This window comes from Oryza sativa, chromosome 10 (assembly GCF_034140825.1).
Source record: "Oryza sativa Japonica Group chromosome 10, ASM3414082v1".
Lineage (NCBI taxonomy): Eukaryota > Viridiplantae > Streptophyta > Magnoliopsida > Poales > Poaceae > Oryza > Oryza sativa.
The window spans coordinates 9839020-9865551 of NC_089044.1; the positions used below are offsets into that span (position 1 = coordinate 9839020).

Sequence of the window (26532 nt, forward strand, 5' to 3'; positions counted from 1 at the left end):
TCGTGGTTCGATCCTTAATCAAAAAATACTTAGAGTGAATTTCCACAAAAACAGAGTTATCAGAGGCAAGTTTAGTTGCTGATATAAGATTTTTAGCGGCCTGTGGCACATGAAGAACATTATTAAGATGTAAAGGACGAGTTGGGGTATGAACTATAGCATGACCAATGTGCTTGATTTTCATACCTGCACCGCTAGCGGTGTGAATCTGATCATGTCCCTTGTACACCTCCCGCGTGTTGAGTTTCTCCAGTTGACTAGTGATGTGATCGGTAGCACCCGTATCAACATACCAGTTCGAGTCAGCGCCATGGCTGTATGTAGCTGCGGCGACGAGTTTGTCATCTGGGACGTAGTCTTCGTCATAGCGATGCCAGCAATTTGCAGCAACGTGGCCACGTTTGTAGCACACATGGCATAAGGGGCGGCCGTCGTTGCCGCGCTGTTGACTTGAGCCACGCCCACGGCCGGAGCCACGGCCGCGGTTGCTGTTGGTGTTCCGGCCTCTTCCTGCGCCACCACACGAGGAGAAGCCCCCACGGTTTCTGCTGGCTGCATTCGTCCAGTCCATTGAGGATATATGCGATCAGTTCATCGCTATCCATGGACTTGCCTACTGTTGCTATCTCATCTGCAAACAATTTCATTTTACCAACATAATCAGAAACTGAAAGATTACCCTTCTTCATAGTGATGAGGGCCAGCCGCACGTTCATGGTTTGAGCATGCGTTTTTGCTGTGAACATCCGTTGGATCGTCTTCCAGGCTTCGGCCGCCGTTGCGGCAGTAGCGACTTGCGCTAGCGTTTCCCTCGTCATGGAGGAAAACAGGAACCCGAGGAACTGCTGATCCGCGGCAATCCATTCGTCATGCGCTGGATTGGAGAATTTGACCTCCTTTCCTTCCACCGTCTTGCTGAGTTGTGCGGCAGGTACTGCCGTTTCGCCGGTGATGTGACCCTCCAGGCGTGCGCCACGAATCACCGTGAGAACCTGCGCTCTCCAGAGCGCATGATTCTGCTTGCTCAATTTCTCGGAGACTTGAACCCCGAATAGCGGATTGGAAACTGCGGTAGAGGAGGAGCTGGCCATCTAGATTGAATTGGTTTTCTCTCGCTCTGATACCATGTAAAACAGCGAAAGTGAGATGGGTTGAACGTCGCCCTTTGTTTCGGTGCGACGGCTGCGTGTTATATTGGCGTACCAATCGGCGCTGAGATTACAGGATTATATAGCCTCTAATCTAGCCCAGATTTGATCTAAAGGATATACATCTTATCTAAACTAACAATCTAAATCTCAGCTAGATCAGTTAGGCAAGATATACATTAATACATGCATGTTGTTTAACAGAACAATGTTTTTTATGACATTCTGCTCCCTACTCGCTCCGGCCCCTCCACCAGCCTGCTGGCTGCTGCTGCTCGCTCCCGTGGCACCGCCAGCCTGCTACACTGCTCCTCTTGCAGTCCCGCTAGCGTGCTCTCGCGGCATCGCGCCGCCGTCAGCCTGCTGCTCGCGCAGTCGTGTCGTCGCGTGCTCCGACGCTCCGCGGCTTGGCTGCCGGCTGCCGCAGTGCCGCTCGCAGCCTTGCGCCAATGCGCCATCGCTCGCTGGCACTGTGCGCCGCGGTGCTGCTAGCCAGCCCGCGCTCGTGCGGTAGCGCCGTCACACATTCCGTGCACGGCGCCGTTAACTTGTCGGCGCCGCTCGCTGCCTGCCTGCCTAAGCTACCTCGATTAGTTGGATTTGGAAGCTAGGGTTTGCCATTGGGAATGGGGATTGGGGGTTGGGCGGAGCATAGAGAGCTAGATGTGGGTCTATGTGAGTGAGTTCAAAGCCCAATAGGCAATAGGCAATTTTTATGCCCTTGGCTGCCTGGCACAATTATGCGGATCGTTGGCCCAATACGCGGTTTCTCCAACCTCTAGCCATCCGGAGACCTTCAGCACCCTACCTTATCATCCATGGTGAAAAAATTGAAGGGGGAACTCAGGGGGGTATCCATGTGTACGGTGGGTATAGTCCCCCCTGCATCCAGGTTGAATCCGCCTCTGCCAAGTGCCAACGCGGCTCGATTGGCTCCTCCGTCTACTTCATCTGCCGCTGCCGCCACCGCCTCCCCTCATCTGCCGCTGCCACCGCCCCTAGTAGCACCCTGGACTCGTTCTTTTCGTGTGACCTTCTCCACCGATAATGGATTATTGGTTTGGTTGTTTCGTTGTTTCGTGTCATCAATTTGAGGTCTAGTTGGATGGGTGGATTGGTTGGTTGATTAGTTTTCAAGAGGGAATGAGGTCTTGGAAGCCATGGTGCCAGCCGAGAAAAGAAGCGTCGCCACTGTATCACACTACTGCAGGACAGGGTTATAGTAACACGTCTTTGTGCTACTATATCTCCAGAAACGTGTTACTGAGGATTCTAGTAACACAACTGATATGTGTTCTTGTTGGCCGTGTTACTACACATGGATCCTTGTAGCACATATAAGTGTTCCAATTGATAAGAATAGGTGTTACAAGTTTTTAGCTAGGAACACCTTTGTTTATCTCCTGTAACACAACGCCCTGTGTTGCTACATAGTCGAGTAAAACAAAATTTTGGCACTAGTAACACAAGTACAAATACAAGTTCTCAAGAAAGTAGTAAAACCATTTTTAATTGTAGCAGCACATTAATAGCATGATTAGCAATATAGTTTAAGAAATCATTGCTTGTTGCTGCTATATATTAAAATAATTATTAGAAATCTTTATTATGCACCATACGTTTGTTGACTTATTGCTTACATTGAAGTATACTGTTATATACATCTACAGGGAACATGCACAATACAAAAACCAAATTCTAGTGCTCAAATCAAAATATATAACTATTTCTATATTCTTCATGCATCTTTGCATGCCGCTTGTCCCATGGTGACTTGATGAGGCAATCAGCTGAACAACCATTTCTTATTGAGTTCAACTTGTCATCTACTTTTAAGTGTGCACACACACCTCGCATGCTATGCAAGTACCTGTAGTTGAGAAACACGATATTTAGCTATTAGCCATTAGAAATTAATGTGCATTATAAATATTAAGCAGATAAATGAACAAAAGCATTCAGTGCACATCCTGTTGAATCAAATGATAATATCTAAGGCATGTATAGCTACAGTTTTAAACATTGTTTTGGTTAAAATATCACGGATGCTCTGTTTCTCACAAAATCTCAAGAGTATAGTCTAGAAAACAATCAAGAAGCCTGATTGAACAAAGAAAAGAAAAGCTTAAAAATAAATTCTAGTGGTCTCAGCAACAAGACCATTGATTTCCTTGGAATGAGAATTAGGGGTTTATTTTTATCAACATTGACTTCATGAAGTAGAGATTTAAGATCATAGCAGAGTATTTCTAATTTGTAATGCAAAGCATTGAACTAGTTACTAGTTATATGATGTACACAAAATTGAATTAAAACTATTTCATGATTAGAGTATACAGGCCGTAACTATACCTTGATGCATGTTTTCCATATATCTGTATATAATTTGCATTACAAACATAAATGTTTACTTTATCTGAACCTCTGAATTAGAACCTGAAGAAATAACAGCGCTCTGAAAAAAAAAATACAACCATTAGTCAAGAAAATAAATGGAACCGAAGAAAGTACTACAAAACCAGATATCACTTAAGAAAACACAAGCACTTGCCAATTCTGTTTGTACCATCATTGTGGTCAATCACTATCATTTCATAAAAGCAAGTTCCATAAAAGATTGGTTCATTTCCTCAGTTAAAAAATCTGATACATTTCAGCATATTCCAATTTAGCCAAAAAAGTAATAGCCAAATTCAGAAGTTAATATCACACTCAACATCTAGAAGTCTCAGTTTTTCCAGCAATATAAACAACTCCAGAGGGCAAGTACTCTAGATATTCTCTAGATATTCTCTTGTAAGCATATATTTGTCATACAGAGTATAGATATTGCTGCTTTACCAAATCACAGCTTCCTTCTATGACAATGAAGATTAGAAACAGCAGAGCCAGTTGAGGTAATCACTATTCATCAATAGAAGTCCTGATCATAACTGTGACTAGATGCCATATTCGCATCAACTGCCAAACATTAGTTTGACAACCTTCAAAAGTTATCTTTAATAGATCAGCAAACAGCTAAGTTCAATATGAGTTTGGGCCAATCCACCTAATGCATGAAACTGGCTTGGCTTGTGAAATGTCCGAAGCAGTCAAAGACAGAACTAGAGTTCAATGCTTCTATTGCTCGATAGTTGGCAGTGTGACAGTGTAAATGAACGATATTATGATTGATCATAAAAGATAGGCAAAATTTGCTTCCGGACACTAAAAAAACATTTAATTTGCTGAGAGATACCGTAAAAACGTGACATGGCTGATAGACACTAACAAAATTATGTAATTGGCTGTAGGACATCAGAGACAATATTTTATAATTTCCAGGTCAAAAGAGTTGAGAAATTTTTTGAAATAGCGGGATTGCCCCTGGCGCCACGGCGAGCCGCCCCCTGCGTCCCGTGCATGGGCATGGCGCTGCCATGCGTCCCAGCGATGCCGCCCGCGTTCAGCACCTCGGGAGGTTCGTCTTTTGTCGTCGTCGGCCTTGCCAAGCGTGTCCACCGGCGCCAGCCCGAGGTCAGTGATGGGGCACGGGACGGGCGCATTCTTCTGGAACCACATGTCTCGAGGAGGCCGACGACGGTGATGCGGGTGCCCGGGTTGGGGTCGAGCAGCATCTTGATGAGCTTCCGGGCGTCCGTCGTCACCCACGTCGGACAGCAGAAGTCACCCCGCCGCATCTTGCAGTACATGCGCAAACATGGCCGACGCAAACATCACAGACGCTGTACATCTCCATGGACGACATGGTGAGCTCGCCGGGGTTGTTGTTGGTGTTCGGCGTGTACAGCAGGAGGTCCTCCTTGTTGGTGAGGACATAGAAGCCCTCGCCAAGCGGACCGATGTAGTATGTGACGTCCTCGATTGGACCATTGCATGTCAGCTTCTGCCAATCTTCTAACTTCGCGCCCCAATTCTCCGTCGGTGGCGTTCACCGTTCAGTAGTCCATGCTGGGGCGCCAGAACACAATATCGATGTTCGACTGGCTGGACATTACGGCGGCGGCGTAGTACGGGTGATCGTCGGACAGGGCGGCGGAGAGAGTGACGGCGTGGATGTGGATGATGATGGAGTACTTGTTGCTCCTGCGGGCGTTGACGCTGTAGCGGAGTCATGTCGAGAGGGCGATACGCGAGCCGGTGCAGAGGTTGAGCAGCGCGTGGCCGCGCGACTCGGGGAGCTCGGCGGCGAGCCAGCCGCCCGGGAAGGAGCCGTAGAATCTCGCGATGCGGGCGTCGGCGAAGAGGCCGGGACGGTGGTGTGTGTCCCCACTGGCGACGCAGAAGAAGGAGGTCGTGGTTGTGGACGGCATGAGCAGCAACGAGATCTCACGCGGCGGAGATGAGCGAGCTGGAGAGGAGCAGCGCCAGGGGCAATCTCGTCATTTCGAAAAATTTCTCACCCCTTCTGACCTGAAAATTATAAACTATTGCCTCCGGTGTCCTACAGCTAATTACATAATTTTTATAGTGTCCATCAGCCGTGTCATGTTTTTACGGTGTCTCCCAGCCAATTACATGTTTTTTGAGTGTCCTATGGCAAATTTTGCGTAAAAGATACTACATACAGGACAGTGAGATAAAGAGAATAACTTCACACCTCTTCTGATAGCTTCGAACTTACATTCCCTCTGCTTGCAACCATAGGCCAAACCTATAACGCACACACGAAAAAAAAAACTGCTCGCATTAGTTCTATAATTAAAGAGATTGGGTTGGGGATTAGAGAGAGGGGAGAAGACCTCGGGATAAAGGGGAGATACTGTGGATCGATGGGAGCACCACCACTGATGAGGAGGCCAACTTGGTCAGCCGCGAGGATGTAGGGGTGCTTGTCATGGTTGGCACCGGGATGGGGTAGGATGCTCGTGGGCATGGTGACGCTGAGACGCGCGGTGAGAGCGACAGAGGCGTCGTCGGTTCGTCCACGCCATGGGCAAGGGACTGGGAGAGCGTCACGAGGATCTGGCCGAGGTGTTCGTCGGGGAGGTAGAGGCGTTGCCGCGCGCGTCTGTGAGAGAACCGGCGGCAAGGACGATGAGGGAAGGGGGCTGGTAGGCAGACATTGGGGATTGGGAGTCGGTGAAGGGAGACGAAGGGGCGGTCAAAGGATTTTGCGTATCTATACAGCTCTTTGCCGCAGCTAAAGCCCGCCAAACCAATTTCACTCCTTCCAAAAATTTGATCACTGCGCGCTTATCTCCAAATTTTGAGCTAATGCCAAATTAACTTACTCTAGATTATATGCCATGTACGCTGCATGGATAATTTTTTTTCTATAAACCATTTGTTAATTAATAACTCTATGAGTAGATATCTCGGATAACTATTTATTTACTTGGCCATCAATAACTTCAAACATACTCCGCACCTAATTTAAACAAGAAGATGTTATCATCTAGATTTGTCTTAATAATACTAGTATGATAATAATATCATAAACTTATTAGATTTTATATATATTTTTTCACGCGCTGGTGCTTATATCATCCGCACACAAAAAAAATCCAAAAAAAAAATTTAAAATCTCAAAAATTAAAAAATTGAAACCCTAGCTAGCTCCCATCCGGATTCGCCGTCATCATCGTTGTTGTGGGGCCGGCGGCAGCGGATCCGCTTGTCGCGGTCGCATTGCCATGGTCGCCGAGTCGGGTGGCAGCGAACTGGAGAAAGAGAGAGGAGAGGAGGTGAGAAATGAGAGAGAGAGAGAGAAAGGAGTTTGAAATAATATGAGAATGATAGGAGGTGAGAAAGAGAATAAGAAGAAGAGATACTTGGCACCTGACACGGGGCTACATCGTCTTACGATCTCCGACGAAGGGGTTTCGATTTACTTGTATCAGCTAATATTTGCTTTAGAGTTTATGCCGGTATCGGCTAAATCGCTTTACCAGATTATATTAGCTAAGATATCCACCACCCTGAAAATCAGTCAAAGGTTTGATTGTTTAGATATTATGTTTTTTTCATACTTAGTGCTGTATCAGTTAGGTTTGATTTACTAAGTCGTGCTTAGAATCATATTCTCTACCCTGCTTCTTAATTGCCAATAAGGGTTTCATCGGGGTTTCAGCCGATGAGGTATCTGGATGTTGCATCGGCTTATAAGGATAGCATACAAGTTAGATTTCGCCGATGACAACAAATGTTTTACTGTTTATCTAATCATTTGGATTTTATGAAATTGGATCTTCAGCCGATGTATGCTTTAAGCATCGAATTAGTGTTTATTCTATCATATTGTTAGCCAATTGTTTTCTACTGAATTATTATATTGTTATTTATCATCATCAGCCGATTGCTTTTATATTGTTATTTATATCAAGTGTCATAATCTACTGACTAGCATGCCTGTATCTCATCAACCTTTGGACCTGCACTGGAGCTAAGAAGATCTTCTATGCCGTTGTGTTCGTCAACTTAGTTCGCGCCAACACAGTTCCGGCACCATCGGCCGAGTATAGATTTTTCGTCAACAAAGCCCCATTCCAAAGAAAAAACACATGAATATTACACTTCTGAGTGGTCCTAACCTATCTATTCCCTCCATCCCAAAATAAGCGTAGCCATGAGTTTTTGTTTTCAACTTTGATCATTCGTCTTATTTGAAATTATTTTATGATTATATTTTTATTGTTGCTAGATTATAAAACATGAAAACTCCCTCTATCCCATAATATAAGACGCGATTAAAGTTGGCACGGTCTCTAAAACTAATCTTTAGCTTACAATTTTTCATATACGGTTTGTAGCAACAAAATTATAACCATATCAAAGTAAATTTAAATCTCAATCTATTGATATAATTTTTAACAAATAAAATTCATTTCATATTATACTAAGTGTTTGTCAAATGATTTAAAGGTTGAATCTTGAAATATGTACGCACCTTATATTATGGAATGGAGGGAGTAGTACTTTACGCGTGACTTATGTTTTTTAATCTTTTTAAAAAAAATTAAATAAGACAAACGATTAAAGTTGGACACGAAAACTTATGGCTACGTTTATTTTGGGAAGGAGGGAGTATATCTTTATCCATTGTTGGTGTTGCGTGTGTTGTGATGTGTTTGCGTACAGCGTACTCATCTACTGTGTAATCGAACAAAAAAAAAGAAAAACAATAAGTTAACAACTACTTCCTTCATTTCATATTATAAGACTTTTTAGCATTACCCATGTTCATATATATATTAATGAATCTAGACATATATATTCATTAACATGAATATGGGCAATGCTAGAAAGTCTTATAAACTGAAACGGAGGTGGTATCTATTGATACCGGCATGTTTTTACTTGAATAATTCATAGGAGTACAGAGTTTACACGGTTGTGGCTATGAGTTCCTGCTCATTTAATTGCATAATCTCCTGCAAAAATAATTCAAGCATTCTATTTTGCCTCATTTTATAAAAAGAACATATTTTATCTTATTATAAGACTTTCTAGCATTGCCCATACGTGGCTCACTACTACAGAAACACAGATTTGTGTCGGTTGGGAAACCCCATTAGGTGCCGGTTTTCCCAACCGGCACAAAGGAGGCGGCGCTGATTTGAAAATGTCATAGGTCAACCGTCACCTTTTAGGTTCAATAAATAAAAAAAAGCCGGCTCAAGCCGATGCATCGAGCCGAGCAGTCCCTCGACTACTCTACTCATCAAGAACAACTCATCAAGAACAAGAATGAACAAGCACATCTGCATCACATTCATCAAGAACAAGATGAATAAGAACATTCATCACAGCAAGCACATCCGCATCTATATCACTATCCATTCATCCAACATTCATCCACAACACAAAATTTGGACTCAAATTTATGCAATAAAAAAAAGAGAGAAGGGATTCACACCTCTTCGAGCAGTCGCGCCACCTCCCGTTGGCGAGCCCGCCGCCGCTCCTCCTGCCGCACACCGCTGATGCCGCTGATGCCGCCGCACGCTGCCCCTCCAGCTGCCACGAGCGAGATAGAAAGGGGAGAGAGAGCGGAAAGAATGGAGAGAACGGGAGAGGAGACGAGAGTGGTAGGGCCCACCGGCTCCTCTACGCTATCTCCTCGACCTTATCTCTCAATGCTAGTGGTGGGGCCTGCTGGCTCGGCTCAATTGGTAGGTGCCAGAGCACCTATAACAAGTTATAGGTGCCGGTTTTTTTAAAAACTGACAAAAAATATAATAGGTGCCATGTTTTTACTTAGAACCGACACATATAATTACTAAAAGGTGCTGGTTTTTTACGATTTCAGCCCGCAGAGGTGGAAAAAGACCTATAGATGCCGGTTTTAGCACTACGACACCTATAGTGGTGACACCTATTTGATGTTTTGTAGTAGTGGCTCGTCTTGGTTGTGGATAGTTCTGGTTCTTGGAGGAAGCAGACAAAACAAACACAATGCTAAATTTTGTGATAGGCAGTGTATTGTTTGAGTGGAAATCATTGGAGGCATGATTAGGCAAACATCGTTTAGACCACGCATGATTTGCTGGTAATCATTGGTAGATCTATGGGAGGAAGAGTGGCTGGCAACATTCCGGCGAATAACAAGACAGTGATTTTCTCAGTGAGATGTACCTTTGACTTTCGAGAGGCAATGCCCTCCAAATCCACAACACTAGAGCGAGCAGAAAGGACGATGCGGCGAGAACCGCGGATGCCGCCATCGCCATCTACATCGAGGCGGGGAGAGAGGTTGATGCCTCGCCTTCTTTCCCTTCTCCCAGCACGATCCCCTCACTATAAAAAAAAGCCCATAGAGATCGGCACTATAGGTGCCGGAACAACTAAAACCGGCACCTATAGTGCCTTTTCCTCCTCCGCAGGCTAGAAACACGTAAAACCGACACCTTTAAATAACTATAGCTGCCGGTTCTAAAGAAAAACCGACACCTATAGTATATGTCGGTTTTTTTAAAAAAAACCAGCACCTTTGATATGTTATAGGTGTCGGTTAATTAAAAACCAGCACCTCGGTTTTTTATAATAACCGGCACCTATCCAATCTGAGCCGAGCTGCCAAGCCGACACATCCTATATGAGCCGACGCAGCCAAGTCAACGTTATCCTCTCGCCTCTCCCATCTCTATCTCTCTCGCCTCTCTCTCTCTCTCAGCTCTCTCGTCTCTATCTCTCTCGCGCGCACGGCGGTGCCCGGGCGGCGGCTCGACGGAGGCGGCAACCGCGGCGGCCGCGCCCTCCCCTCCGCCGAATCCGGCTGGAGGGGAGGCGGCAGGCGGCGGCACAAGACGGGAGGTGGCGAGCGGCGGGCGGCCGGCGGCGGCGCAAGAAAGGAGGCGGCGGCGGTCGAAGGGTTGCGGCGGCACCATCCACTCCGCCGGATCCGGCGGGAGGGGTGACGGCAGGTGGCGGGCAGCGGTGGCACCCTTCCCTCCGCCGGATTTGGTGGGAGGGGAGGCAGCAGGCGGCGGGCGGCGGGTTGCGGCGGCGCCCTCCCCTCCGCCAGATCTGGCAAGAGGGGAGGCCGCAGGCGGTGGGCGGCGAGTTGCGGCGGCGGGCGACGGGTTGCGACGGCGCCCTCCCCTGTGATGTTTGTGTAAATTTGTTGTTGAATATGTTCATTTTGTGATGTTAATGTTCATTCTGTGATGATTTGTTGATGATTTTGGGGTTGGGATATCAATTTTATTTGGGTGATGATTTTGGGGTTTGGTGAGTTCGGCTCGGATTCGAGCCAGCTCTCTTCCTTTTTTTTTGGCTTGAATAATGGTAAAGGTGCCGGTTCTATTTTTATTATAGGTGTTGGTTGCTTTTATTGGTGTCGACCAATTGGTGTCGGATGAAAATCCGGCACATATGGCACTTTAGGAACCGGCACCTTTAGCCCTTTTTCAAGTAGTGCCTGCACTCTCTGGAATTCGGAGTGAGCCTCCTAGAGGGAGTCAAAAGGAGCGTCACACACATCAAGCCAAGTGGAGCTCTTCATTAGATTTTTAGAGGGTCCACGTATCATCCATGCAGAACGGGGTTGCATGGATGACATACGGACCCTCTAAAAATCCAACGATAGCTAGGGTGCACCTATTTTTTCTTTACGTGACTATCTAAAAACGACGGTATATAATAAAGAAACAGAGGTGGTATAACTGAGGGGCTCTAGAATTTAAGGGCCAGTATGGTTGATCAGCCTACAGAGGTTCCGGGACATTGAAAAGGAAAAACATACACAACAAGCCTAATGACAAAAACAACCAGCATCGTTCACTACACTTGACAAAGCTTTCTAATACACAAAAAAAAAAAAAAAAATCTATCGATCCATCTTGATCTCCCGTACAAAAATCGCGACGGCCCTCTTAGCAAAGACAAAAAAACAGAAAAATGTCGAAAGAAAATTCATGGTAAGACTAAATGCAAATCGTATCATTAATCGAAGTCACGTCCTTTTTCGCGCGCCGTCTGACTGTCTTTGGCGCTGTTGCCCCCGTCGCACACCGGCGCAGCGGACGGCGACAGCGCGGGCGTGGGCGACGGGGGGAGCCTGGACGCGAAGGACCGGTACTTGAGCGTGTCACCGGCGGCGAGCCCGGCCTGCTCGTCGCCGCTCGCCTCGCCGTCGGTGCCCTCGTCGAAGTTGCGCGCGTAGCTGCGGGCGTCGTACTGGAAGTCACCGGACCGGCGGCGCGCGTGCCGCGCCGACGACGCGAAGCTCTGCCCGCGCGCGCGGATCCACGCCGACGGCGACCGGATCAGCGACGGGGACGCCGGCCTGTCAGCCTGGCTGTTGCAGGACGGGGGCGACGATCGGGAGGAGGTCGGCGACGGGCGGAAGCAGCCGGCGAAGCAGCCGGTGGGGGCGGCGACGGGGACCTCCACGTTGAGGTTGCCACGGAGCTGGCTCTGCCGGTGCTTGGCCTCCTGACGCTGCCATGTGGGGCCCACGTCTTCTTCGTCCGCCTGAGAAGGCGAGGTGGCCGCCATGGTTGCTCGTTTTGCTAATCTCACGAAATGATTTTTATTTTCTTATCATGGTAAACAAAATTTCTCTACCTATTCTTTTTTTTTTCAGAATTTTGTAAAAACGTGAGCAAGAGAGAAATTTACGGATTTGGTTTTCCTTGGAAACAGGACGTTGTCTAAGTTTAGGAAGGTGAGTTTTTCTTGTTACATTATCTGAATTTCTGGAAGAATTTATTTTCTAGTTTCTGCTAAGTACCGTGAAAAAGAGGAAAATTAAGGTGCTCGCTGTGGGGTGCTCATCATATAGACTAGGTATATTTAATTAAAAAGCACTATAGGTCACACATATCACGCATATCATACGTCACTGTTGGAGATTTTGTATATCTCCTACATATTTATTGATTAATATGTAAGTATGTGTAACAAATTAATTGTATCAGTATGAACCAATTAGAGATAGGCTAACTTGATACTACAAATAAAATATACTTATTAGAAATAATTAACTTTTAATATTTGTAAAAAAAAGCCCTAAACATTCAATTGAAAAACACCTTACTTTTTATCTGAAATTAATTTATTAGACATGTATGGTAATCAAACAAACGAAGTCAACGTCATTACTAAGAATACCGTAAATAATTAGTTGTACGGATGAATTAAGTACTACATAGTATAAAGATAACAAAAAGTTTACAAAATTTATTTGAGCAATACCGATTAATAAGAAATCTATGTAGAAAGCAAACTTATGAGGCATGGCAGATGTGCCATCCATCTGATATTCTACTCATATGACTTTCTCAAACACAGTCATGAACTCATGATACATGTCCATGCGAATGCGTGGATTATCTTTCTAGTTAAATTTGAAAGAGTAAATTATATATAGTTTACTTCTTTTTACTAATGTTACAACTTGGATTAGGGCCAATACAACATTTTCACTTTCAACGAGGAAAGTTTACGAAACATTTCAATTTGAGCCTCCTGTTAGCTTCTTATCCAACCTCCCCTCCGGAGTCTTGACTCTTGTTGTCATGTATCCCTCTCTCGATAGCAAAGGCCATGATATCTTATGATTGCCAATCTTATTTCTTGAGTATTTCTGTTCAACGTCGAGGTATGCATCACTCATGACATGATCGATTCCACGAACATGTCGAAATTGCCATGGGAGCAACCACCCTCCTGAACGCTCTCGTGTGCCACCACCATCATCGCCTCAATCCTCTCTCTCATGCTGGCGTCTCCCATCACCTCCTCCACTCTGCCGGCGAGGTGCTCCTTCGTGACCATGCCCGACTTCTTGTCGGCGACGGCTGGGAGCCCGACACGCCAGATGTCGCAGATGTACGCCCGGTTGACGAACTGGTCGGCGAAGTAGGGCCACGCCACGAACGGCACGCCGTTCCGGACGCCCTCCATGATCGAGTTCCACCCGCAGTGCGATACGAAGCACGCCACCGCCGGGTGAGCCAGCACCCGCTGCTGCGGCGCCCACGCCACGACCTTGCCACGGCCGCCGTCATTGCCGGAGGCGACGACGCGGTCCAGGAAGCCGTCAGGGTACTCGTGCGCGTCGCCATGGACGATGTCTGGGCGCACCACCCACAGGAAAGGCCGGCCGGTGAGCTCGAGCCCCAGGGCGAGCTCCTGGAATTGGCGCCGGTCGAACACGGTGAAGCTGCCGAAGGCGACGTACACGACGGACCGCGCCGGCTGCACGTCGAGCCACGACATGCACGCGCCGTCCTCGGGGCGCCAGAAGTGGCCGACCGGCTTGCCTGGGCGCTCGCCGGTGAGGAGCGGGCCGATGGGGAGGATCTTGGGGAACCGCGCGAACGTGGCCGCCTCCGCGTCGCGGAAGGAGTTGCAGAGGATGTAATCACACTCGTCGACGGCACGGACGCCAGCGAGGACGCAACTGAACAGCAGCTCCTGCCCCTGGTCGTTGCCGATGCAGTTCCACGCCAGGTGCGCCGGTTGCATCATCGGCATGTCCGGCGACAGCTGGAAGGCCTCCTGCGTTAGTGCTGACCCTGCCCAGGAAAAACAAACAAGATGGAAATACCAGTTGGAAGCCTATTAGTTTCTGATTTCAGAATTTGAAATTTGTTTTGTTTGTGAGGAATTTAACATCTTTGATGTCCGGTTAGCATTTTGGATCTTCCACGAAATTTGAGTTGCTTCCCGTACAAAATTTTGGTCCGTGAAACGTAATTTTGTCACGCAAAAAATTTGTTCTACCAAGCAAAGCCAACATTAATCTGCAAGTACCATAGGACCAATTAAATATTATACATTAACAACCTGTCCAAGATTACGACCAAAGTAAATCTCCATAACATTTTTCAATACTATAATTTTAAGTAAGTTGGTAGTATTGTTAAGTTTAGATAGAATAGGTCAAATGCGATGGTGCTAAAATTCCTTAGGGACGTGAATACACAGCTAGTGGTAGCTGGTTTGTCTAAACCAGCTACCACTCTATCTATGATAGACACTACTCACATATACTTTAAATACAATTTTCTATTAAACTACTTATCCGATCCACGATCCGAGTACACCGTTGTATTCGTAACAATTAAATCTTTATAACAAGATCTCACATGATTATATTTTGATGAAAAAATATAAATTACTTTTAGATTTCACTAAATTACTTCTTAGACATATAAAAGTAATTCAATAAAGCCTAAAAGTAATTTACATATAATAGAGAAGTAACTTATAATAAAAAGAAAGTAACTTTAATGAATGCCTAACACCTACCATTTGCATCCTCATTATTTCAAATAAAATATTCTCTTAAATTACTTATCTGATCTACGATCTGATTACACCGTTGTGTTCGTTGTAATTAAATCTATACAACAAGATCTTACATGATACATAAGTTATATACATAAGTTACTTTTATCATATATACAAGTTACTTTTAGATTTGATTAAATTATTTTCATACGTTCATAATGCTCTGAGGTGATTACTTTTATTACTGTTTTTAGTCAATTCCATAATTTGTGCTAATTAATTTAATTTCTAGATATAGCCATATTTTTTTTATCTCTACAACAGATTTACTTCAAATGTCATGCCAAAGTTACCTTTTGTTCTAAGCTACTTCTATAATATATGTTAATTACTTTAAAACTTTATTGAATTCACTTTTATATATTTAAGAAGTAACTTAGTGAAATCTAAAAGTAATTTAGATATATTATAAAAGTAATTTGTGATTTTTTATCAAAATATAATCATGTGAGATCTTGTTGTAAAGTTTTGATTGTTATGAACACAACGGTGTAATCGGATTATAAATCGGATGAGTAATTTAAGAGAAAATTTTATTTGAAGCATAGATGGTAGGAATATTTTTTCTACTTGCTTTATCAATTAGTACTAAAGTAAGATTCTTCAAGACACATGTCTGACAATGGCTGATGGTACAATGGCTGATAGTGTCGCTCGTTATGACTAAATCGAGAGCGCTCTCTATTTAGATTTTGCGATTCCTTAGACATTGCCAATATTTCATAACAAACTAAATGTGTCAATTTTATTAAAAAAAATAACATGGTTATAAATGGAAAATATTTAAACCCCTAAGCTTGGCAATACTTATAATTATTCCCATGGTCCTTATACTATAAAGTACACTACTGAAAAAAATCATCTTTTGTAGGTTGCCCAAAAACCACAATAGCCCCGGTTCATCCAAAATCATTTTTGGTCCCGGTTTAAAAACCAAATGATGTTACCAACCGAGACTAAAAATCATCGGTTTATTCATTGTCAGGCCATTGCAGGCACCCCATAGTATCTTTAGTCCCGGTTAGTGTTACCAACCGGGACTAAAGATCATCGGTTCATTCATTGTCAGGCCGTTGCAAGCACCCTATACTATCATTGTTTATACCAACCAGGACTAAAGAAAAATCGCGCGCGGAAGGGAGCTGAGACGAAAAAGCGCATGTGGGAGGGAAAAAAAAATCTCTATCTCTTTCTCAACCTTATCTCGTTCCTATCCTTATCTTCTTATCTCTTCTCCTCCTCCTCCCCCGGGCCCTACCCTCTCCTCCCTCTCCTCCTCCTCCCCTCCCATCTCCATTGGCTGCGGCCGTGGTGGACGGACAAAGGCCTATAACTTTTTACATATTATTTACTTTTGATCATTAATTTATTTCATATTATGTATCAACAATTATAAAATTAGCATCATATGGAAGTATTTTAAAAGAGAATCTAACAATAATGATTTTTCTAAGAATAATAATGCTTTATAATTTGAGACGGAGGGAATCCTACCTTATTCAAACAATGAAGTATATACGGTTATACTTATGGAGAAACGTAATTTGAATAATGTTAAATAATTTTAACTATTCATAAATGTGTTATTAAAGAAATAATTATCAAAGTCTGTTATTCAAACAATGAAGTATATACGGTTATACTTATGGAGAAACGTAATTTGAATAATGTTAAATAATTTTAACTATTCATAAATGTGTTATTAAAGAAATAATTATCAAAGTCTGAACAGAGGAATAGTACGTATTAATTACTCTAAAACAGACAGTTCATTTGCCGTTTTCTTTTGCCATGAGCGTCGATTATTTTGTCCCGAATGAGTTCCGGAACGCTGAGTAGAGACGCCATGACGGCGGCCGACGCCGGCCAGACGGCAGCGGACTTCACGCCGGTGCGCCTCGCCACGTCCAGCGCCCACGTCCCGACATCGTAGTCCGCCACCACGCACCTGATCCTCCCCCAGCCGTCGCCGTCGCCGTCCACCGCCGCCTCTTCCTCGCCGCTCCGCCGGATGAGCTCCTCGACGCGCGGCGCCATGTGCTCCTGCATGAACACGGTCAGCCTCAGCAGGTTGTTCCGGTCGTCGTCGGGCCCCATGCCGTCCGGCACCGCCACGAGCCTGATCAGCGGCCCCATCCCCAGCTTTCCGCCGCCGCCGCCGTTCTCCGTCTCCCCGTTTCACCGCGGCGGCGAGGGCATGGCGGCGACGACGCGGCCGTGGTTGAACTCCGTGTTGACGAAGGTGACGGCGACGCCACGGTCGGCCAGCGCGTGCGCGACCTCCATGAGCGGGATGACGTGGCCCTGCGCCGGGAACGGGACGACGAGCGCGTGCGGCCGAGCCGGTAGTGGTGACGCCATTGATGCAGCTTTCAAGCAGGCGCCCAAGCACAAGATCCCAAGGAGGCGAGGATCGTCGTGATGATTTGGTGCTAGGATCTATATATATACGGCGAGAGGCGACGTCACGATGCGAACACGCGCGCGCTAGATGACAGGGAGGAGAGGACAGCCCTCGTTGCTGCGGTTTGGACAGACGAATAACGCGTTCTGACCAGGGTTCACAATTTCGGATCGAAATTTCTGAATTTTGGTTCTATCGGACCCCGATACGATATTATTTCAATCGAAATTTCTTTTTTTTTTCATTTTTTCATTAATTTGGTACTATTTTGTTCAAATTTGATCAAATTTCATTCAAAAAATCATATAATTTCGTACCAAAATTTTTGAAATTTCGGAAATTTCGCTATTTCAGCCACCACTGATACAAAACCCTAAATCGTGAGATTAAAGCCTTGTTCTGATACATGCGCCTTGTCATCATCGCAGCCTTGTTTTGAGAAACAAACAATGCGTGGAGCGACAAGCACTTGGCAAGATGCAGTGGGGAATTTAACTATTTGCCACTTTTAGGTTTGCCAATTATCCAAATGCCCCTCTTAGGTTTACACTTAATAATTTGTTACTGGAGAGAGATAATTTCTTAACTATTTATCACTTTTGCCTACGTGGCGTGCCACCGTGGAAAGCAACGTGGACCCCACCCGTCAGCCCCTCTCCTCTCCTTCTTCTCTCTAGTGGTCGTCGCCCACCTCCCGCCGGCCCCGCGCTGGCCCTAGGTCGTCATCGACCGCCAGCCCACGCTCGCCTGCTCGCCCCACGACCGCCATCCCCGGCGCCGCCGCGCCCAACAGCTCAGACGCCACCAGAGTCCGGTGACTCGACGTGACGCGACGCGACGCGACTCTCCTCTGCCCCGGCAATGCTGCGGCACGGCCTCCGTGTGGAGGGACTCGGCGACGCCCTCTCTCCTTGTCCGCGTCTCCGCCTTCTTCCTCCTCGCCGACGCCGACTCCCTGGTCGGGCCACTCGCCGCCGAGGCGGTCATGTTGGCCGCCACGACCTACTCCGCCGTGGCGGTCGGCTACACTGTCGCCGAGTGCCGACACCTCCACCAAGCGTCGTCTTCGCCCGGGACATCGGACGCCGCCGCCGCCGCCGCTGGTGTACGAGTCACAGGTGGAGAGGCGCCACCACGAGACCTGGAAGAAGTTCACCGTGCGCATTCGCCGTCCTCCTCGTGGATCTTCTACCTCGTGTGGTTGCTACGGCCAAACGACGCGCCGCCACCGCAGCCAGCAGGGGACGACGACGATGATGGCGTGGGGCCAGCGCAGGGCCGCCGGGAGGTCACGGGCCTCACGGCGACGATCGGAGGTAGAGAAGAAGGAGAGGAGAGGGGCTGACTGGTGGGGTCCACGTTGCTTTCCACACTGGCACGGCACGGTGGCATGCCACGTAGGCAAATGTAGCAAATAGTTAAAAAATTATCTCTCTCCCGTGGTAAATTATTCAGTGCAAACCTAAGAGGGGCATTTGGATATCTGGCAAACCTAAAAGTGGCAAATAGTTAAATTTCCCAGATGCAGCGGTTTCGTCATATTCTTCTCTACCTTTTTCTTGTACAAATGGCTTCCAAGGAGCCAAAGTCTACACTTCGTTGTTGGAGAATTGGATTTACTGTCACGACTATAATAAATAATTACATTTTGGACAAACGGGTTAAACAATAGAAATGAAAAATGGTATATATCATGCCCATAAATATAGACGCCACTACACAGTTGTGGTCTCTTAATAGACTAAACCAGAGATCCAACTATTTTCATAACTAGTACCTATTTCCCATGTGGGGGTACGCAACATGCAACAACAAATATTCATAATAGTTAAATTTGAAATAAAATTTTCTTTCATATTACAGATCCGATCTACAGCCCGATTATACCATTGTATTCATTGTAATTAAATCTTTATAACAAGATCTTACATAATTATATTCTAATAAAAAATTATATATATTGTAATTACTTTTAGTCTGTATGTAAGTTATTTTTATCGTATATATAAATTACTTTTAGATTTGATTAAATTACTTTTTGGATATTTGAAGAATTTACTGTATTGGTTAGTTCTATAATATGTTAATTAGATTTAATTTCTAGACATACTTATGTACTCCCTCTGGTTTCATTTTAATTGACGTTTTGGACCATGAATCGATGTACGAAATATACCTTTGACCTTATTTTTTATTATAATATATAAAATAAATAAATGTATGTTTACTTTAATTATAGTGCTTTGAAAGATAAATCTATATATGTTGTTCTAGTTTCTTTAAACTAAATATTTTTAAAGTTATTGTAGGTCAGAGTTATAAAAGTTTGACCTAAACATTGTCCAAAACGTCAATTATTATAGAACCGGAGGGAGTATTATTTTTATGATCTATTTTAACCATTAAAGTTCACTTAAAATATATAATAAAAAGAGTACAATATTGAATATATTGAAATATTTAAAAATAACTTAGTTAAATAGTAGAAGTAATTAAGCTCTACAATAAAAAATAACTTTTTATAGCATTAGAAATAATTGCATATATGAGTTAAAAATATCTTTATAGGAAAAGTGTAGATATTCACAAGTAAATACATGATTTTTTTATTCGAAGTAAAACATGTGTATGTATATATAAATATTATTGTTTTCGATAAAAGCGATTTATTTTATATAGGTAGTAACTCTTTAGAAAATAGATTTAACTATTCATTGTATTAAAATGTTCCAGAGAAGTTGCTACATTACTATAGGAAAGTAACTTTAAAAAATAGGACTAACCCTTTTACGGAGTTAGAAATAACTACACTGATAGAGGTAAGTAACTCTTCACAGAATTAAAACTAACTATACTACTATAGAGAAGTAACTATTTATCTATTCGAAGTAACAACACTGCTTAAAAAATAAATAATATAATATATTCAATATTGGACTTGTTTTGTCATATATTTTCAGTAGTGTACTATGGTTCACTCGGATATTAAAAAATATGCTTTAAAAGATATAAGCCACCAAAGATTTTAAAAATACTAGTGCAATGGTCCTAGACTCTATTAGCATGTGACTACATAGTACTTAAAGTGAAAGGGCAAGGTGACACGTCTGAGGGAAGATGTGATGCTTCTATTTTTGGCAAGTACGTTATGTTGTTGGTTAGGATTAAAGCGTTACCAATCTTGTTATATTCACGTCCCTTCTTTTAACTATTGTTACAAGTTGGATTAGGGCCAATACAACATTTTCACTTTCAACCAGGAAAGTTTACCTAATGTTTCAATTTGAGTATCCTGTTTGCTTCTTATCCAACCTCCCCTCTTGAGTCTTGACTCTCTTGTTGTCTTGTATCCCTCTCTAAATTAGCAATGACGATGATATCTCATGATCGCAAATTCTTATTTCTTAGCAGTATTTCTGTTCAACGTCAAGGTATGCATCACTCATGGCATGATCGACTCCACGAACATGTCGAAGTTGCCATGGGAGCAACCACCCTCCTGAACGCTCTCGTGTGCCACCGCCATCATCGCCTCGATCCTCTTCCTCATGCCAGAGTCTCCCATCACCTCCTCCACTCTGCCGGCGATGTGCTTCTTCGTGACCACGCCCAACTTCTCGTCGGCGACGGCTGGGAGCCCGACCCGCCAGATGTCGCAGATGTACGCCCGGTTGACGAACTGGTCGGCGAAGTAGGGCCACGCCACGAACGGCACGCCGTTCCGGACGCCCTCCATGGTCGAGTTCCACCCGCAGTGCGACACGAAGCACGCCACCGCCGGGTGAGCCAGCACCCGCTGCTGCGGCGCCCACGCCACGACCTTGCCACGGCCGCCGCCATTGCCGGAGGCGACGACGCGGTCCAGGAAGCCGTCGGGGTACTCGTGCACGTCGCCACGGACGATGTCTGGGCGCACCACCCACAAGAAAGGCCGGCCGGTGAGCTCGAGCCCCAGGGCGAGCTCCTGGAACTGGCGCCGGTCGAACATGGTGAAGCTGCCGAAGGCGACGTACACAACGGACCGCGCCAGCTGCGCGTCGAGCCACGACATGCACGCGCCGTCCTCGGGGCGCCAGAAGTTCCCGACGGGCATGCCTGGGCGCTCGCCGGTGAGGAGCGGGCCGACGGGGAGGATCTTGGGGAACCGCGCGAACGTCGCCGCCTCCGCGCCGCGGAAGGAGTTGCAGAGGATGTAGTCGCACTCGTCGACGGCACGGACGCCGGCGAGGAGGTAACGGAACAGCAGTTCCTGCCCCTCGTCGTTGCCGATACAGTTCCACGCCAGGTGCGCCGGTTGCATCATCGGCATGTCCGGCGACAGCTGGAAGGCCTCCTGCGTTAGTGCTGATCCTGCCCAGCAAAAAAAACAAGATGGAAATATCAGTTTCTCAATTCAGAATTTGAAATTTGTTTTTTTTTGGGTGAGGAATTTAACATCTTGATATCGGATTAGCATTTTGGATCTTCTACGAAATTTCAGTTGCTTCCTGTGTACAAAATTTTAATCTGTGAAACCAAATTTTGTCACGCAAAACATTAATCTGCAAGTACCATCGGGCCAATTATTATACATTAAGAGCATGTCCAGATTACGGCAAAAATAAATCTTCAAAAAAATTTAAATACTAAAATTTTAGTAAGTTGGTTGTATTGTCAAGTTTTGATAGAATATGTCAAATGTGATGATTCTAAAATTCATTAGACATTAGTAATATTTCATAATAAACTAAATGTGTCAATTTTGTAAAAAAAAATATGGTTTAAAATGGAAATTATAAAGTATAAGGTCTATAATTATTTTACACGGTATTTACTTTTAATCATTAATTTATTTCATATTATGTATCAATAATTATAAAATTAGTATCATATGGATGTATTTAGAAGGAGAATCTAACAATAAAATACGCTCAATTCTTTTAAGAATGATAATGCTTTACAATTTGAGACGGAGGGAGTCCAATCTTATTCAAACGATGAAGTATATACAGTTATTCAAACAATGAAGTAAATAATAATGTTGAATAATTTTAACTATTTATAAATTATTTATTAAAGAAATAACTATCAAAGCTTGAACAGAGGAATCACAGCAGTGAGTATTAATTACTCTAAAACAGACAGATCATTTTGCCGTTTTCATTTTTACTTACCATCTTGAGCATCGATGACTTTGTCCCGGACGAGTTCCGGAATGCTGAGTAGAGACGCCACGACGGCGGCCGACGCCGGCCAGACGGCGGCGGACATCACGCCGGTGCGCCGCGCCACGTCCAGCGCCCACGTCCCGACATTGTAGTCCGCCACCACGCACGTGATCCTCCCCCAGCCGTCGCCGCCGTCCACCGCCGCCTCCTCGTCGCCGCTCCGCCGGATGAGCTCCTCGACGGGCGGCGCCATGTGCTCCTGCATGAGCACGGTCAGCCTCACCAGGTTGTTCCGGTCCTCGTCGGGCCCCATGCCATCCGGCACCGCCACGAGCCTGATCCGATTCCGCCCCATCCCCAGCTTTCCGCTGCCGCCGTTCTCCGTCACCCCGTTCCGCCGCGGCGGCGAGGGCATGGCGGCGACGACGCGGCCGTGGTTGAACTCCGTGTTGACGAAGGTGACGGCGACGCCACGGTCGGCCAGCGCGTGCGCGACCTCCATCAGCGGAATGACGTGGCCCTGCGCCGGGAACGGGATGACGAGCGCGTGCGGCCGAGCCGGCGGTGGTGACGCCATTGATGCAGCTTGTAAGCACGCGCCCAAGCACAAGATCCCAAGGAGGTGAGGAGCCTTGTCACATGTCGTGCTGATTTGGTACTTGGAGTTGGATCTCTATATATATATATACGCTAGAGGCGATGTCAGGATGTGAACGCGGGCGCTAGATGACAGAGGGGAGAGGACATCCCTCGTTGCTGTGGTTTGGACAGACGAATCATGCGTTCTGATGCATGCGCCTTGTGATCATCGCAGCCTTGTTTGGAGAAGCAAACAATGCGTGGAGTGAGAAGCATTTGGCAAGATGCAGCGGTTTCGTCACAATCTTCTCTGCCTTTTCTTGTACAAATGGCTTCCAAAGAGCCGAAGTCTACATTTCGTTGTTGGAGAGTTTGATTTATACTGTCTCCATTATAATAAATAACAAGGTGATTCCCTGCGTTTTGCTGCGAAAATTCCGAAGTAACTTTTAATATTTTTTTTAATAATCAGGCTAAAAGTAAAAATTACATCAATTATTACATTACTATAGGAATAATTTTCCTGGACCGGAGTCATTTATATTGCAAACGGACCGTAAGTGGTCGGGTATGTGAAGATCGTGCTCCATTTTCGTGTGCGACTCATGAAGATGACCGCATGGAAAAATCAATTATCGCAGAGGGCCACTTAACAGGTCCGCACGTCAAAATAAGCCTATTTTCACGTGCGGACCTATTAAGTCACCTGCACACGAAAATAGCCACCCAACTTTTAATCCGTCGTCGCCACCCCACACCCACTCTCATCGCTATCTCCTCACCCTCTCAGATCCCATCCCACACCCGCTCCTTCCTCCCATCTCCCTCTCCCTCTCCGCCCCACACCCCTCTCCCTATCCGCTTCCTCCACCCACTCCTCCCTCTCCCTATCGCCCTCCTCCTCCCACTCCTCCCATCTCCCGGCGATGGCGGCCTCGGCTAGGGAGGCGCGGATGTGGTGGCATTGGGTTAGAGCGGCGGCGGCATCGGCCATGGTGGTGGCGGCCTCGTCTAGAGCAGCAGCATTAGGTTAGAGCGGCGGAGGCGGCATTGGCCATGGTGGTGGCGGCGGAGCGGATCCGTCGCTGGCGATCGCTGGAAGGGGGGGGGGATCCGTTGCCTGCAACCGCGCACGCGGGGGGGGGGGGGGGGGCGGTGGATCCGTCTTCGGCCACCATGGGGGGACCGGATCCGTCACCGGCGACCGCGGGGACGGCGGCGGTGGTGACGGTGACGACGACGGTGGTGACGGTGTTTTTGATTTTTTTTATGTTTGGTTTCAATTTTTTATTTTCCCGTGCGGACGGCTTAAGCGTGTGCACACGAAAATCGCGATTTTCGCAGACACCTCGTTCCAGACGGGTGGAAGATCCGCACGCAAAAACCGATTTTGACCGCACAGAAAAATCGTTATTGCACTAGTGTTAACAACAAATAAAACTGATTTGTCAAAATATGTTTAGAGAGAAATACATTTAGTAGACTCTATATGAGATTGTAGATGAAATATGATATCCCACACATTAATTATATGGATATATAGATGTTAAAAATATTGTGAAAACTAATGTGAAGGAAGATGATTGGATGTTGATTTGTAGATAATTCAATGAATGTTGCATGCTTGCATAAGTTTTGTATATAATTTTTGCTAGTGGATAATGACGTGGCATGTTTGCATGTTGAGCTTTAGAATAAGTGGGTTATAACTTTATAGTAAGATCGGATTATATTTTGGACAAACGGGTTAAACAATGGAAATGAAAAAATGGTATCATCTATCATGCCCAGAAACATACATCATTTCCTACAGTGGCGTAGCCAAGAAATGATCACAACTACAACTGAGTAGGGCTTAGTTGATGTGTTCTAAGAAATATTTTAATGGGAATTTGGTCCCAAGCCTAAGGGCCTGTTCACTTTGATGCCAAAAAAAATCTTACCAAATTTTGGTATTGCCAAATTTTGGCATAGTTGCCAAAATTTTGGCAGAATTTCTTATATAGTTACCAAAATTTGGCAACAAACTAAATGTAGCCACTTTTTTGGCAACTTTACCAAAATTGATAAGGTTGAAAATGACATTAAAGTGAACAGGCCCTACCCTGATTTCCCGTGCTTATCTCCACCCCCGATTTTCCAAAAGCTAAGTAGATTATTGTTGGTATTTCTTAATGACATTAATAGAAATATAATTTCAAGCGATGGTGTAGAAATATTCCTGGTATATCACGGTTACAGGTATGGTCCACAAGCGTAAAGATATACTATTGTAGCATTTCACCCGGAAGTATTCTAAGGTATCGTATTTATTTAATCCCAATAAAAGATTGATAAGAGAAGACTATGCTAATAATTTATATGTTACTTGCATAAGTCAGAGTCTAAACAGGGGTTAATTAATTCAAGGGTAGAGCGATACGAAGAACAAGAACTAAGATACTCTCATTAAATAAATCCTAGGTTAAGTGGAGAAAGAATAAAAAAATAATTCATCCTATATACTTCTAATATACATGTATATTTAATTTACACTCTCTACTATACAATCAAGCAGCCAATTCCCGCAAACTATGCCCTCCTGGAGTTTCGAGAGACCACATCTGATTGCTGAGTTCCTTATTACAACCCATCATGGCCGTCCAACAGGAAATGATTATGGAGGAATAGCCATACCAAGAAATTAACTTAGGACTATATACTAACGTTGAGGAATACTCGTACTGAGTTGTCACCATCAGCGGCCCACCTCCACTGTCCCGCAGCATATACCCCTAAATAATGATATTTAATAATCTAATGGAATTATCGAAAATACACTGCAACTGTTATTAGGAAGAGATTCTGGATGTCCATGCCAAACCCCAGCCTCAACGGCTGAGATGGGAGTTCGGCCAAACCCGACTGGCCCAATCAGCCCAATTTTTGGCAGGCCAGATCTCCTGATTTCTCAGTCTAGTGATGTGGTGTTTTGGGCCTTTTGAGATTATTTCTTTGGACTCATAGGCCCAGCTACCCATAAATCTATCTCTCGATGGCTTTCGATTGATTGTTCGTTCGCTTTTCGTCAATTCTCCTTGTTTTTATGTAGCAATCTCTACAATCAGATAGGATTCAAGTACAAGTGGAAATAGATTATTCTAAAACAAATATGCTTTACAAGCATAGCTAGTTCTCCTTTATTTTAGTTCTTTTGACTGGCGCGTGCTGCCCGCGCGTGCCAGGTGGCAGTGGCCTGCGCCAGGTTTTTGCTGGGTACGAGGAGCGAGCGAACGCCCAGCGGTGGTGGCGGCCTCCTCTACGTGCAGGGCGGCGGCGACCTCTGCGGCGGGCGAATGGGCGGCCGATGCTTCACGTGATTTTTTTTTATTTGTGATGTAAACTTGTGGTGTGGATTTGTTCGTTATGTTATGTTGATCTGTGAATTTGTTCGTTTTGGATCTTGTAAATTTATGATGTTAATTTGACTATGTTCATTCTATCTGTGAATATGAATGATTTTGTAATGTTT

At 45.1% G+C, this 26532-nt stretch overlaps 1 protein-coding gene and 1 pseudogene across 1 annotated transcript; both read right to left on the reverse strand.

Moving 5' to 3' along the window:
• Positions 1-13092: 13092 nt before the first annotated feature.
• On the reverse strand, positions 13093-23093 carry LOC9266192 (UDP-glycosyltransferase 83A1). The gene is made up of 4 exons (XM_066304527.1): positions 22449-23093; positions 20745-21645; positions 20472-20544; positions 13093-14156 (listed from the first exon to the last, which is right to left on the reverse strand). Exons 1-4 carry the CDS (start codon positions 23017-23019, stop codon positions 13206-13208), a joined length of 2496 nt encoding a protein of 831 aa, XP_066160624.1. The 5' UTR covers positions 23020-23093; the 3' UTR covers positions 13093-13205.
• LOC9267739 (UDP-glycosyltransferase 83A1-like) lies at positions 16511-17333 on the reverse strand (annotated as a pseudogene).
• Positions 23094-26532: the final 3439 nt, after the last annotated feature.

Excerpts from the sequence above, each read along its gene's own strand:
- LOC9266192 (XM_066304527.1), bottom strand. The coding sequence starts at position 23,019 with ATGGCGTCACCACCGCCGGCTCGGCCGCACGCGCTCGTCATCCCGTTC. Across the intron at positions 21,646-22,448 it reads AGTCATCGATGCTCAAGATG|GATCAGCACTAACGCAGGAG; the intron begins GTAAGTAAAAAT and ends TTTGCTGGGCAG. Across the intron at positions 20,545-20,744 it reads ATGTTCGTGGAGTCGATCAT|TGAAAATGTTGTATTGGCCC; the intron begins GCCATGAGTGAT and ends CCTGGTTGAAAG.